The 14,711-nt window shown below is 38.1% G+C and overlaps 2 protein-coding genes across 4 annotated transcripts in view; one reads left to right on the forward strand and one right to left on the reverse strand.

Moving 5' to 3' along the window:
* Nucleotides 1-7,929, forward strand: part of grp (gastrin-releasing peptide) — a 25,737-nt gene extending 17,808 nt beyond the window's left edge. Inside the window, exons 2-5 of one of the 3 annotated variants that reach the window (XM_028601103.1) lie at nt 6,487-6,588; nt 6,700-6,815; nt 7,374-7,600; nt 7,697-7,929. In XM_028601103.1, coding sequence (XP_028456904.1) covers nt 6,785-6,815; nt 7,374-7,600; nt 7,697-7,750 — 312 coding nt within the window. In that variant the 5' untranslated portion in view covers nt 6,487-6,588; nt 6,700-6,784 and the 3' untranslated portion in view covers nt 7,751-7,929. Of the gene's footprint in view, nt 1-6,486; nt 6,816-7,373; nt 7,601-7,696 lie in introns of all 3 variants that reach the window. The other 2 variants (XM_028601101.1, XM_028601102.1) reach the window with 2 other exon arrangements.
* Nucleotides 7,930-9,998: 2,069 nt separating this feature from the next.
* On the reverse strand, nt 9,999-12,279 carry rx3 (retinal homeobox gene 3). The gene is made up of 3 exons (XM_028601099.1): nt 11,928-12,279; nt 11,358-11,577; nt 9,999-10,445 (listed from the first exon to the last, which is right to left on the reverse strand). The coding sequence occupies exons 1-3, from the start codon at nt 12,188-12,190 to the stop codon at nt 9,999-10,001; spliced, it is 930 nt and encodes a 309-aa protein (XP_028456900.1). The 5' UTR covers nt 12,191-12,279.
* Between the last annotated feature and the right edge of the window lie 2,432 nt (nt 12,280-14,711).

A 14,711-nucleotide genomic window follows, 5' to 3' on the forward strand; every position in this document is an offset into this window, starting at 1 on the left:
TCTCTTTGGCCTGCTACCAGTCCTTGATACATCTGGCAGACCTATCAAAGACAGCCATGAATGCTGCAGCATAAACTAATTAGCCTTCATTATGGAAAGGATCAAGCCAGATGTATTCATCAGACAACACAAATGCAATTTATACACTGCAAAGCAGTTAGATTTGTGCATCATAATAGGCCCTCATGGTGCCCCCCGCCTCTGAAAGATTCCGTGCAGGAGAAGAGGCTGAGGTTGCTATGCTCCCCCACCCCGAACAGAGTCACAGTCACGACGTCACGTTGTCTCCATTCATGCAAGGCTATAAGCAGCAAAGAGAAGCTGCTTAACACTTTAAGGGGATGCACTACAGGTAAATGGGGTAAAAAGTTGAACTAATAGATATTGCCATGAAACTTAGCCAGTTGATTACTTACATTAAGACAATTCTTATTTCAATGTTTCTGGGGTTTTTTTATGTGTAAATGTGCAAAAAAGGCATTAGGCTATTTAATACTAACTTTTGGTGAATTTAGAAGAAATCTAGATGTAGTAAAATAAACACCTAAATGTGTATTTTGGATATTTTCTTTTCATTAGTCTGAGAAGATATGGTATGAAAGCAAAATAGCCCATAATATCAAAATTGACCAGTGCATGAAAAAACTATTTTGCCTGTAGTGAAGCAGAAATATGTAATTATTAACATAGGCCTGTTCAGTCAAAAAATATATAATTTGAAAAAGTAAGTAGTAAGTAATAATTTTGCTTAACAGCATTGTATCTGATCCTTTCGGGGAATCCAGACCCCCAGTTTAACCACCAATTAAAACCTGTTTAACCCCACTGCCTCACCAAGCGGTCACCCAGACAATGATCAAACCCACAAAACTTTATTTTAAGTTCTAGTGGAGTTTCCAGAGATACTGAATGGTTTATTTGGGGGCAGAATGTGTGAAAAATGATGAACAAAACACCTAGAATAGTTGCATGCATAAAAATATGGAGTCCTTGGGTTTGTATATTTCACTCATATAGCTGGAGAAGAGTTGGAGGGAATGTGTGATACACTCAGACATTGCGTTTTCCAACCTTAATTGGGAAATGTAAGAGGAATACCCTGTCCTGCAAACAAATGGAATTTGCACGGAGATGATTTCTCAGATTAAAAAGATACAGCAAGGCAATATGTTGCTTGAATAGTTGCACATTCTTTATCAAAACAACCAATTTGCAAACAATAGAAGTAGTCATTTATATTCTCTCTGCCGCTTGTGTAACTATATGAAAGCAAAGCAATATGTTTCTTTAAATCCCAGTGCTACTGATGTCTCTGATTGGATAGTTGCCAGCATAGACCTCATAATGGCAAACTGATTGACACTCTGTCACTTCCTTTCTTAAATGGCCCATTTTTGCTTTCATAAAGCCAATATTATTATAGTCTAGACAGCACCATCAGAACACTAATGTATCATGACACTTGAAAAGGAAGAATAGAAACAAGAAAGGGGATTATTTTCACAGCTCAAAAAGAAATTTGATAATGAGATCACTTTCACTTTATTACATGAAATACAATCCAATAAGCCTGAAGAAACATGTAACATTACAATAATGTATTGTTTTATATACATGATAATAAAGCATAAAGTGTAGATAATGTATAAAGTGAATTCAGTAGTTTCATGCTTTTTACAACATATGATACATAGCGTACATGTGAAATATAAACTTTAAGTTATTGACACATGACTCACCATAAAAATGCTCCCTAAATTCGCCCAACAGTGCCATCTGCTGTTTCTACTGCCAACAAATGAAACCAGGATATTATAGTTGGAGTTATATTATTGCATTATCCAGTCTTCCTTTTAATAGTACTCTACCTGGATTAAAAAAAAAAGTTATGCATAGCAGGAGGATACCAATGTATCGAACTATAGTTTTTTTTTATTGAATCAATCAAAACTCATAATTACCAGCTTGCACATGCAAAAAAACTGAATGACGCAGTCAAGCATGCTTATTCAAACATTCTAACTAATCATTTATCTGGTTTAATAGTGTGGTTATAAATAATTTTAATGGTCTCTGCAGGTGCTCAAGGCCTGGCAATCAGACATGACTGTTGGCTGTTGGTGAACTCCTAATTGAGAGGGTGAATAATTATGAACTCCTTGGCCTCTCAAGTTAATAAATATTTTTTTTAAAATCACTCAAAGCAGTTTTATTTCAGTGACACAGTTAATATTCCTGGAATTTCTCAAGATGTTTTCTTGTTGCATGGACACAGCAACATCTACAACGACTACGACTACGACTACAGCAGGATCTTGTTGTCTCGCATTAAAAATAAACTAACAAATATTTCAGATGGCACTACCTGATACTGCCCTTTGACTATAAGTGACTCATCCTGTTTTGTTAAGGTCATCCTTGGACGCAGATATGTAACGAGGCAGAGATACTCTCCAATGTGCGATGTGTGTGGGGCTTTTGACCTGACAATACCCAGAGGAAACCGCCAACCTTTTCAACACAAAATGTTACTTACCTGTGTGGACTCCTTATCTGTCCTCATTGATCTCTTCCTCCAGCAATCTGTCTGTCAATACTGTCATGAAAGGGATCAGTCAAGTATGAGAATTTCACACCGCCACATGCGTGGGAGCCTCACTGTGTTTGAGGACTGCTTAATTCACACTGTTGACATTTCCAAGGGGATAAATACACTGTAATAAACTGTACCGATAAATGATGTGGACTACGCATAACAAGCTGGCATATGCCGCATTGTCAGATTCTTGTAACTGAACACACGACAGGTGTTGTCTGCAGCGAAAATATGAATTATCGTTCATGACCTGTGTTCTTTCGCAACTTCTGCGTCATTTCTCCTATTCTGAAAACAAGGCAATGTTTAGAAAACGGCAAATGAGTACATCTTATTTGTAGCTGCATATTAAATGTCACAAAGCTCTTCACAATAAAATATAAACTCAACAGACACAATATAAGAATTAAAAAATAAATTAAACTGGTGTTGCATACAGGTTAGGTATGTCTTCAAATGTTGTATGAAGTCAGTTTTTGGGGTCTCAGAATAATCTACATCACATGGCTTTTTCAATCTGTTCTGCTCTGATTCTAATCTGCAGGTTCCCCTCATTGGTTAATCTAGACTATGGTACATGTAATACTCTACTTCATTACAGTTTAGAGGAGCTTGTACTGTAATTGGCTAACTGATTTATGCTACTTACTTAATACTACTTCTCCATTATATTTCAGAGACAAATATTGTATGTTTTACTATATGACAGCTGTGCTTTGTAGTTATTTTGAATCTTCAAATCTAAAATAAACACATTAAAATGCTGGTAACATGTTAATGCATCAGTAATATAATACCATAATATATAATAATGTAACATTCTGAAAGGGGGCTTTCTGTATGATGAATACTTTTCATGCTTTTTAATACTTCTCTGTACTTGTTCAACTTTGAATGGACTGAAAAGGCTTTCACGTGTAACAGAGTATGTATACACTCTGACATTCCTAGAGGTGGAAAGTAACTCAGCAAATGTACTTTAAGTACTGTACTGAGACCTGATGAAATTAAACCACAATGCCATAGTATGAGTCAAGCTCCCAAAAAATGGATCCTGGATCCTACGTTACCCATAGTGCGACCAATAGCATCTTTTTTTGGACCTTCACTGCCTGGTAAATGCCCAGTTTGTAACACAGGCTTTCTGTTAAAGATTGTGGCCACTAGAGGGGGCCACCACTATAAACGTTAATATGAGTCGTAATTGCTGCTTTAACAAACAACCTATGGGAGCCTTTTTCGGGCGAGGACAGTCTCTATTGTAACCTGTTTATCATCAGGGTTTTTTTTCTCAGACTTAACACTCCTACAGGATACTGAAAATATATTGATACATATATTTTAATCATACAACAGGTGGAGAAGTACTAACCATGAATAGTCATATGTAAAAAAATAAAATAAAAATAAATTATACTTTTGTGGATGAGCTGCGCAAAGCCTTATCAACTGCCTCAAATGATGTCACTTGAGTCAATGTCAGTTGGGGCTGAAAGCAACTACAAGCTCTAAGTTAAACTACAAGTTTGAAAATGTAAAAAAGTCCTGGGGGTGTGGAATTGGAAAGCTAACCGCTCTTCATCTCTGCTTCAGGCTTGCTACATTAGCCACTACTAGCATAACACATCCAAATCACAAACGGAGCTGTCAGCGGTTGATACATCATGGGTAATGTTGGCATAAGGGCAGGGTGCGAACTACGGGGGAGCTAGGGGGAGCTTGGCTCCCCTTAATAAGACATGGGCTCCCCTGAAAACGTGATTTGTGAAATTTTGGGGGGGTCTCTAAAAATATTGACAATGTGTCATTTTGACGTGCAATTTCAGTTTTGTGTAATGTGATCATCGTGGATAATTATGTGTAAAACTGCAAAAATATCATTCATGTATGTTGGCGATTTGAACATAATTCACTTCAATAAAGATAACTATACATGCTATTCTTGTTATGAGCATCAAGGCGTGGCGGCGCTGCGGTGCAAATTCAACTCCTGTTTAGTACATGTTAACCATGATGTTAACTCAAAGATTCGTAGAAAAAAAAATAAACGTTGGAGGCCATTAATCGGCGCGCAAAATCCTTGAAATCCATTCTGCAGTAAGCATCATATAGCCATGGCAAAAAGAAAAAAAGGCAGTTTAATTAATTTTGGTTTTACTAAGAAATTGTGTAGCGATGACGTTAATAGCATGACCAATTCACCTGTTGCAAGCCCTGTTAGCACATATCCCACCGGGGTGACAACGCAAGAAGAAGCTGAAGAAATAATGTCCTCTCTGGCTGAAGATGATCCTAACCCCTCTTGCTCCTCTCTCCCGTTAAATTGGAACAGCCAGCAGTGGAGAGACTGGAAGAGCCGATATACATGGCTGTTTGTTAAGGATGGAAGCTTGGGGTGCGTCGCTAAGGTCTAATTGAACGGAGGAATTATGGTATTCTACTTTAACCGTTGTTCATGTGAAATCTCAAAAACAGCCTGATGCTTATTTAGAGACTATTTGTGGCTGATAGGGTAAATCCTGTAGTGCATACACTTGTAGCTGTTATGTATCTTTGTAAGTCATTGTAAGTCGCAAGCGCACGAATGGACTTTAGAGGCAACCGAAACATCGCTGCACGGGTTAATACTACACTTGGCAGCAGGTAACATTAGCCTACCATTAGCTAGTTAACACTACACTTGACAGCAGGTAACGTTAGCCTACCGTCAGCTAGCAGCTGGAGTAAACACGGTTAAAATGCTGACAGCTAAACGGCGTAAAAGTTTGTCTGTATTTCACTTTAGAGGATTCCAACAGGGGGACATACGACAGTCTGTAGCTGCCGTTGTCTGAAAAATAACACATATGTTGCGTTCACTTGAAATACACCTCGCCAGCTTCGTGCTGCATTCAAAGTTATTATAAAATATCCCTTTCCCATGCAGTGGTTGTTTTTGTCGTTTAACAGGAATTTACTGGTGAAATAAGGAAGAGGCTTGATATTTATATAACATTATATAATTTATTTTTATATAACTATTTGACTGAAATGGTTATCAGAAATAATTTATTTTAAAAAAGACTAAAATGTTTTGACTAAACTTGACTAAGATATACGGAATTATCTTTTGACTAAAACTAGACTAAACTGACGAGACTTTTAGTCGACTAAAACTTGACTAACAAAAAAGATATGTGAATGACTAAATATGACTATAACTAACAAGGACATTTGGCACAAGACTAAATTAAAAATAGGTGACAAAATTAACACTACATAAGAGCAATGCTAATTAGGTTGCAAAGGCCTACTCTTTTTATTCCACTAGATTTATCTGACAGCTGTACTTTTTACTTGATGACTTATAGCATTTAAAACATATCACTTACAGTTAGCTATATTAAGTAGTAAAAAGTTGCTCCACTCCAAGTTGCTCAACCTTCAGTATTAAAATGCTTTTTACATGCTATTCTGTTATAATAATTTAGCATTATTATTATTATTATTATTATTTATTATTATTATTATTATTATTATTATTATTAGCCTATATAATACTTTGAACTTAATGTACAGTTTGCTTACTACATGTATAATATATAAGGCTACTACTTTTTCTTATGTAAAATATCTGAATACTTAGGCCTATATTTTCCCTACATACTGAAACGGAAGCAATTACTCAGAAGTCCCATCCATCATAGTGAAATGGCGTTGACACTTCCCGCAATCACCAGCAATCTCTGAACAAACACTGGCGAGCAATAGCCTCATAATTACATGCTATAGATAATCAATTGTCATCACGACTTTTTCACCACCGTGGCACTTTTAAAAAAACACCCGCTGACGTGCAGCTTGTATCAGGAGGGGCGTTTAACGTTCATCATTTGTCATTTCTATCAAAGGCATCGGGGAGTGTAACTTCAACAAGTCTGCAGGAGCACTTTTACCCCGCTGCAACGTCGGCTCACACAACAAAATATCAACTATGGTGGAGGTTTTCTAAAGTAAGATCAAGCTGAATAACTTCAACTTAGGATTCAAATACTTCTATTTAGAGCTGACCTTTTCTCTGATAACATGGGCGGAGTGTGCTTGTGCTTTTTATGGACTTGCAGACCGGTGTGGCCACTTTTTATTATTCTGGCTACAATACCGTGTGTGTTGTACTGCTCAGAGAGTCCTGCAGCTGTCGTTGGCAAAATGTATCCACGGGGCAACCACTGGGCAGTAGGTAAGAGAAACTTCATATTTTAAAAAGGATAATCAAAATGATATATTTTTAGACGTAATACTGTATTTGCTTGATTTATTTGGTAAATGTGCACCATATTTGGCGATAATATTTAGAGCATCATATAATAAAATATTTGAAGCTAATTTAGAACTCCTTGATATGCATGCCAACAAATATAACTAATAACCATAATGTTAAGCCTATTTATTAATTGGACTAATGTAGTGATTTGCCTGCACATCTCATCTCTGTGCCAGCTCTAATAACTCATACGTTACCCTGTTCATGTAATAGACAGGCTCACAAAATAAATCAATTTCAGCAAATTGAATTACATTAAAGTAATTAATCATACCTCTTTTAGATAAGAAAGATGTTTCATGGGAGACAAATACTGAATACATTGGGTTTGATCCAGTCTTCCAATGTTGTGAAACTGAGGATTTTTATTTACAGTTTAATTACAGATTATCGTGGCAGTTGTTTGAACCAAATGTTAGACCATAACATTTATTCCAGAAAAGTTAATGCATCCCGTTACATCTGACTCCCCAGGTCATTTGATGGGAAAGAAGAGCATCGAGAGCCTACCTGAACTGCAGGAGACAAACCATGACAGTGACTACCTCACACCCTTAGAAACAGTTGGGGTCACAGAGCGACTGATGGAGGCACTGATGCAACAAAAGAACCAGGAACAGACGACGCCACAGACTGCAGACCGGCTGCTTCGGCTGCAGAGCAGCTGGAGAGAAGAGGACAGAGACAAATATCTCAGAGAGGTTAGTTTGTGGGTTGACAGTGTCTATTAGTGATTCTTCAAATGTTACCATTTTTGGAAATAAGATGTTATCCTTACAGTTATTTCTCCATTATAGATGTCCAAGCTTCTTCTTCTGGCTTTGAAACTGCAAGACAATGAATCCACCTGAATGCAAGACAGTCATCATTATCAACTAAACGTGCTGTAATCACATATTCACACTGTATATTTTTTTCTGCTGTTAAGAGTATGCTGGAAAGCAAATATAAGTTTATTTTATCAGTAATTTAATATTTCTAATATGCATCATGCAGCAGTTTGATTACATACTGACAGGATAAGGTTATGTTGAATGCATTGAGATGCTGAATAAATTTAACATTGTGATAACTGCATTGTGGATGTCTAATCATGCTTTGCACACAACAAGTGGCCTTTTATTTTTTTTAACACATTCAGTTTTTGTTTGAAAATATGTAATGCTCATAAAGCTTACGCCACCTGTACAGTAACCAGTTTGTACCACCAGATTGTGCACAACATCCATTTTGAGAGCTTCTGTTGTTACATTTTATGTAACTTACCAACAGGGTGAAGCATAAAGAGTTCTCATCATTATAATTACAGATGACAAAAGCAGTTTGTGGTACATTCAGTGAGCTTTGATGCTTTCCTCAGAACAAACAGCAACACACCCCAGTGTGTATTTAGGACAGCAGGATAAAGGATGACAGGGGCTATTATTAGCCCTCAGGGGTTGCAGACAATAGAAAATGCTAATTGAAACAATTTGGTTACACATCTTTTTTCTTAAAGCCAAAGGAAAGTGTTCTCTTCTGTGCTCTTCCCTCATTTGTCGCGGATGATTGGCGAACAATAGAGGTACAAGCCACTTTCACCCCGTCATTATGAGTCTAATCCCAGGAGCGAATGGGATAAAGTTTTCAGTAGTTAATGAGGAGGAAATAAGTGGGTTGACAAACTATGTGTAAAAACAGAGGGAGGAAGTCGTCGGGGAGTTTAAGCTGCTTCTTTATCACACCCTCCATTCTTGTCATTACATTACATGTTACGGTGGTGTGAAACTTGATACCATAAAGAGGTTATTAAATGGATTTTTTTTATCCAAAATTGTGTTTACAGTACAATGTGTGGCCCTATTTGTGTTTTAGTCAGCAAACTCACTTCAGTATGATATATCAGAATGAAACCGCTGAAAATGTCAACTGGCTTCCCTTCCTCACTAACTTTTTATTGCTTATTTTTCCCAACCTGATAATTATGTTAGTGGAATCCACCACTAAGGGGTGCTGTATTCAGTATTTTCCACAATTAGTGTGTGCTGAGCTTCAATGTACTTCCACTCTGCAGCATGATTAATAATACTTGAAACATTTTTGACATTAATATGATATTGGCAGATCAACTACAGGTCATAACTATTCTGCTGTATTATTTATTTTGCATCACAGTCGTTCCTGATGTACACACACATATTTTTCATCCTGTCAGACATGTTCCGACAAATCTTCATGTCTCAAATGTGACACGTCAGGGAAAACATGATTAGCCACAATTTTGTTTATAAATTTTACAATATGAAGTTTATTGTGTAGAGAAAGTATTCATATTCGTTAAATCTTTTCATGATGAAGATCAAAAAGCAGCAGGGAGGAATGAGTCCAAATGAGGAGAGCTCCATTTACAAAAGTAGAATAAATACTGATGGGTACTAATGGACTTGTTATATTGGCATAACACTGGATACGAATGAGATGGGGCTGAATGAATGTAAAACTTTACAGTAAACACAGCATGCAGAGAAGACAAAGCAGAAGAAATACAGTGTAGATAATCAGTGTTCATTAGTTTCATATTTTACAGGAATTTCACAGTCAGTGTCACAGACTTTCAGATAGTTGCCTGTAAGGGTACTGCATTACATTACGTCTCCTTATTTAGCATTTATCAGCAGTATAAAAACATTTAATAAATTGTTCATAACACATTATCATGTAGTTGTAAGCAGCTAAGGCTATTTTAAGTTCATATTAATGTACATTAATTCTCCTATGAAGACATTTTATATTATTACAACTGTGCTTTACTATATTGTCATTCATTATCTGTTAATACTTCAGCCTCCACTTATGGGTGCCCATGAGGATAAATACATTAATAAACACTTACATCTGCTTACAACTTTATTATAGTGTGTTATGTATTAATACTACTTGCTAAACAGAGAGAAGTAAAGTGTTACCCTTATAGGATGTCTCAAATCCTATAGATGTCAACTGAAGATGCCACTCTTTCAAAATAACAATCCCACCAGCATGAGGATGTAGTCAGTTTTTCAAAATATGCAGCATGATGCATTCTGGGTTTCGATGTCCATTTTGAACCTCCACTCAGCATCACCACGTCTTCCCAATAGACTGAATGTGTTCCTTGGCCTTCATCCTCAGTGAGGCTATACTGGAGTTCCTTGGATCAGCTGAGCAGTGGTAGGCCGGGGGCGGAAGGCACATGGAGCCCATGTGGGGCAGGTGGGGGCTCTGTCCCAGGGCCGGGGAGGTAAGGAAGGAGGCCGGCAAGGTAGAGGGCATGGAAGGGGGTGGAGAAGGGTTGTAAGTGCCCGGGAGGCCCTGTGAGCCCGTGATGAAGCCCGGGAGGGACTGCAAGGAGGTGGAGGTGGTGATGGGGGTGGAGAGCCAGGGGTCCAGCTGCAGACCGGAGCCCAGGGAGCTGCTGGGAGAGCAGCTGAAGGACAGCAAGGAGGAGGAGGTGTCCTGGAGCTTGATGGAGTTCACCTCCAGCTTCTCCTGCCGACGCCACTTGGCCCGCCGGTTTTGAAACCACACCTGGAAAGGAAGGGGGGGGAAGGGGGGTTAAATTCAATTAAACTCAAGACAACTTTATTCAGGCAACTGATACACATAATAGATAGAAGAGAGAGGCTTAAAGCTAAAAACAATCAACGGCTTAAAAAACAATTGCTATTATATAACCTAATATTGTGTGAAAGTATTGAAATATTAAGAAATGTGGAGGTTGACAATATGAGATATAAGTGATGATTTCAGCTATTAAAGGAAGCACTTTGCATTAAATCGTAATGCTGTAATCAATAATTAGTGATTGTACAAACATAATATTTTAAGAAATTCATTGAACTTCCACTTTTTGCAGTTTCTTTCAATATTGAATCTCTGACAAAAGCAATAACTGACATCAATTAGAATTCAGCCAAAATAAATAAAACAGCTTTTGCAGTCACTTCCTATTCTATGCTCCGAACACACGGCGTTCCTAAATGTTGTTGCTGTGTTGATGTTTACAAAGTATTTATATAAATAAATAAATCTTAAGAGATCTTAAGATCCGATGATTTCTATTAGTTTTATATTTATGATCCCCCTACAAATGAAATGATTGTGAGCAAATGAAACTAATAAGCTATCCTACAAATTGTTGCTCTAAATTTCTAATGTAGCTCTTAAAGTTGATATAATAATGTTAGATACCCAAAAATAAAGCTTTAATGTAAACATTACATCTATAATGAGGTCATTAGGGAAATATTCTTTGTTAATCTTCTATTGTTTTATTTATTTAAAATATTACAAATGTTAGGAGATAATGCAGATATGGCGACACATTTGTGGCCTATTTTTGTTATGCAGCCATCCTTACTACCTGCAGGCCTCCAGGTCAAATATATGCGCGCACAATGAAATAAAAAGCGATGAAAGCGGTTGTTTTTGGGGACATACCTGCACTCGGACCTCCGGCAGGTTGACCTTTAGCGCCAGCTCCTCCCTGCTGTACACGTCCGGGTAATGGGACTTTTCAAACGCTCTCTCCAGCTCGTGAAGCTGGAAGGTGGTGAATGTTGTACGGTTCCGACGGTGTTTCTTCTTGGGGTTTTCATCATCGGACAGTTTTCCGTCTCCGTCCGGTGAGTCCGGGCAGGCCGAGGCTTCAGCGGCGCCGCTGGCACAACCCACACCTGCGGGGAAAGGAGAGCGTGAGTACCGGGAGAAAAAGCCTGAACATTTCAAGTTTTGTTTAAATATGCGTCCTAAAATCAAATTCTTATAATTTCAGGTAAAACGATTTTTTTGTAATTTTTTATTTTTTTATTAATTTGTTGTTATTTGAGGCTTTTTATATCTGCTGAGTGTTTGGGCACTATGAAGAAAATGACACATAACTCAAGAACATCTGAAAAAAGTAAACGTGTTATGTTAAAGGTTTAAACATTTAGAAACTTCAGGCTACATGGCACGTTGTAAATATATTTTGGCACTTAAACTGAGTTGATGCTGAAAAGTGGAGGAAACTTACTGTCAAAACTTTCTGAGGAACGACTTTTCTTCAGTGGGGTCATGGTTACATTCCGCTCAGCATCTTTGACCAGGACTTTCTCTGTCATGGTGTAGCAGGCTGATTTGTGGAAGATGGTGTCCTCTTTAAATCCCAGTATCGCCTCTATGCTGTGGACCGTGGACGGGTTGTCCCCCTGGTTCTGCACGGAGCGTGCGGAAGGAGACAGGCGCTCATCCATCATCATCATCACTTGGGAAGTTGATCCAAGAAGCCACATTGGTCGGTAAAGTAAAAAAGATGGTCAAAATTACGCAACTTATTTTTAACTTATCGCTGCTCTTTGGTAAAGTTGTAAATTTCAAAGCAGAGCCGATTGGAAAAGTTGCGCACAAGACGCACAGCAATAAGTCCGTCTTGCTCAGTGGATAATGAGCATTTTCAGAGGGGGCTTTTAAAGTAGTGCCTGCTGTAAGACCCCCTCCTCACGCGGCACCCACGCTGCACGTCAGAGAGGGGACGTCCTGTTGGATTTGGCCCTAAATTTAGGGGTATAGCTGTGCGCCCAAACAGGCACCAGTGCGCACACCCTCCCTTATAACTCCTCCCCATCTCAAGTGCATCAGTCAGTGCTGGCTCTAAACCTACTTACATAAATCTTAAACCCATCTTTCCACTCCTCCAGATGTCATGTTCATGTCAGTCTGTGAAAAAAGAGGAAGATTAGGGCCCACAGATTAAGGTACAACAAAATCATAATTACATGATTTCTGGTCAGGACAGGGATTGCAAGATGACAACTTAATATTTAATCAAAGCGTCAAGATATTGTTGCCAAACCCAATAGACATTTCATTTAGTTGAGCAAACGTGTTTTATTGACATAAAGGACAAATCATGCACCTCCTGACACATGTTGAATAAAAGAGACGTACATACTTTTATAGGCTCATTAAAAAGCAATACAATAAATTATTCATAAATCAGACTGAAACTGTGAGGAGTTTCTTTAACCAGTATTTTATCGGTGTTGAGTCAAAGAGGGTAACAATGCCCAAACAATAACAATTTTGGGCTATAACCACTTAACAGCAAACAAAGATTGACAGCAGTGTGGTAATCCTGCTTAAGGGGATTACATTATGTTACTCAAAAGAGTTAAAACCCTTAAAACTATTTAGCTTTTCCTAATTACAAAAGGTGACCTTATCCTTTGTTTGTATGAAGGGAGGGGGGTCAAAGGGAGAGAAGGTGCTAACTAAGCACTGTTTCAATTAACAGCAGAAAGTTGTGACTTGAGCACATGCAAAAGTTTATTTATATAGTAAACATTTTTTAAAGAGGCTCTTTTGTTTTCTTGTGTTTGCATGTGAGGAGCTCCGACAACATACAGCACATGCTAATAAGTTCTTAAGCTTTATTTCATTTGGTTTGAATTGATTCGGTTTTATTGTTAAAATATGAAAAAAGCTAAGCATTCCGTTTCTGTCTCATAACCTCAATGCTCAGCTGCCGGTTAGCCTTGAAAGTTGCATGCACACAGGCTGAATGAAGCTTCTGCATAAGAACCTCCAGTGTTCACAAAAGCATTATAGAAGACATGATGTAGACAGAAAATGCCTTGCAGGTTTCTTAGACTTATTTGTGGCAAAATTATTAAAATGTTCTCCACTCAAATTTAATTCGAAAGTCATTGTTCATCAGTCCTAACAACGTTTCCAAATCTGAGATAGATCATGGCACTGACCAACTGTATGTCCACTATGATCATTCCAAATAAAAGACTGAAGCTTTAAAGGAATAGTTCAACAGTTTGGGAACTACGCTTATTTGTTTCCTTGCTGAGAGTTAGATAAGAAGATTGATGCCACTCTCGTATCCGTCTGGTAAATACAGAGCTACAGCCAGCAGCTTCTTAGCTTAGCTTAGCACAAACACTAGAAACTGAGGGAAACAGCTAGCCTGCCTCTAACCAAAGATTAAAAAAAAAAAGATCCACCTATCAGCACCCCTCTAGCTCATTAATTAACACATCTTGTTATGTTGTTAGTTTAATCTGCTCAAAACAATTGTTTGTATTTGTTGTTTTCCCCAGCGGTTATATGCCATGACTGTTTCTTGGCTGGGAGCAGTAACTTGGTTTTTGTACAGATAAAACAAAGATATAACGTGTTAATTAGTGAGCTTTGGAGGTGCTGGTAGGTTTGTCACCTTCAGACAGAGCCCGGCTAGCTGTTTCCCCATTTCCAGGCTTGTGCTAAGCTACGCTAACAGTCTCTTGGCTTTAGCTTCATACCATACTGTATGAGAGTTACATCAATCTCCTCATCAAAGTCTTTGCAAGAAAGCAAATACGTTTATTTTCTAAAATGTCAAAGTAGAACTAACATTAGCTTAGTGTTGAAATTCCAGCAAGTTTTGTTGGGCGGATCAGCGAATGAGAGTTTCTGTATCATTTTCTTACTTGAAGACAGGCATATGACTATAGCTGGGAGCTCAACTTCCTTATTCAAGAAAAAGAAGAATGACATATCTGAGAGGGCGAGAGAGAGAGAGAGAGAGAGAGAGAGAGAGAGAGAGAGAGAGAGAGAGAGAGAGAGAGAGAGAGGGAAAGAGAGAGAACAGGCTGACAACCTTGGCTCTGCTGATCCTATTAGAAGGTAATCTCCAGACTTCACAAATCCACAGCCGTTTAAACTTGGGTTCATGTGAAACTCTAAATGTTGAGGATTCCCCCCCCCCCCCCCCATTCTACCTAATCATCCCTAACTACTGTTTGGATAATGCCCAATTAAATTAAG

This window comes from Perca flavescens, chromosome 16 (assembly GCF_004354835.1).
Source record: "Perca flavescens isolate YP-PL-M2 chromosome 16, PFLA_1.0, whole genome shotgun sequence".
Classification (NCBI taxonomy): Eukaryota; Metazoa; Chordata; class Actinopteri; order Perciformes; family Percidae; genus Perca; species Perca flavescens.

Coding starts and splice junctions, on each gene's coding strand:
- rx3 (XM_028601099.1), bottom strand. CDS start 12,190: ATGTGGCTTCTTGGATCAACTTCCCAAGTGATGATGATGATGGATGAG. Junction 11,578..11,927: donor TCAGAAAGTTTTGACAGTAA/GTTTCCTCCACT, acceptor GGGTTGTGCCAG/CGGCGCCGCTGAAGCCTCGG. Junction 10,446..11,357: donor TGCCGGAGGTCCGAGTGCAG/GTATGTCCCCAA, acceptor CTTCCTTTCCAG/GTGTGGTTTCAAAACCGGCG.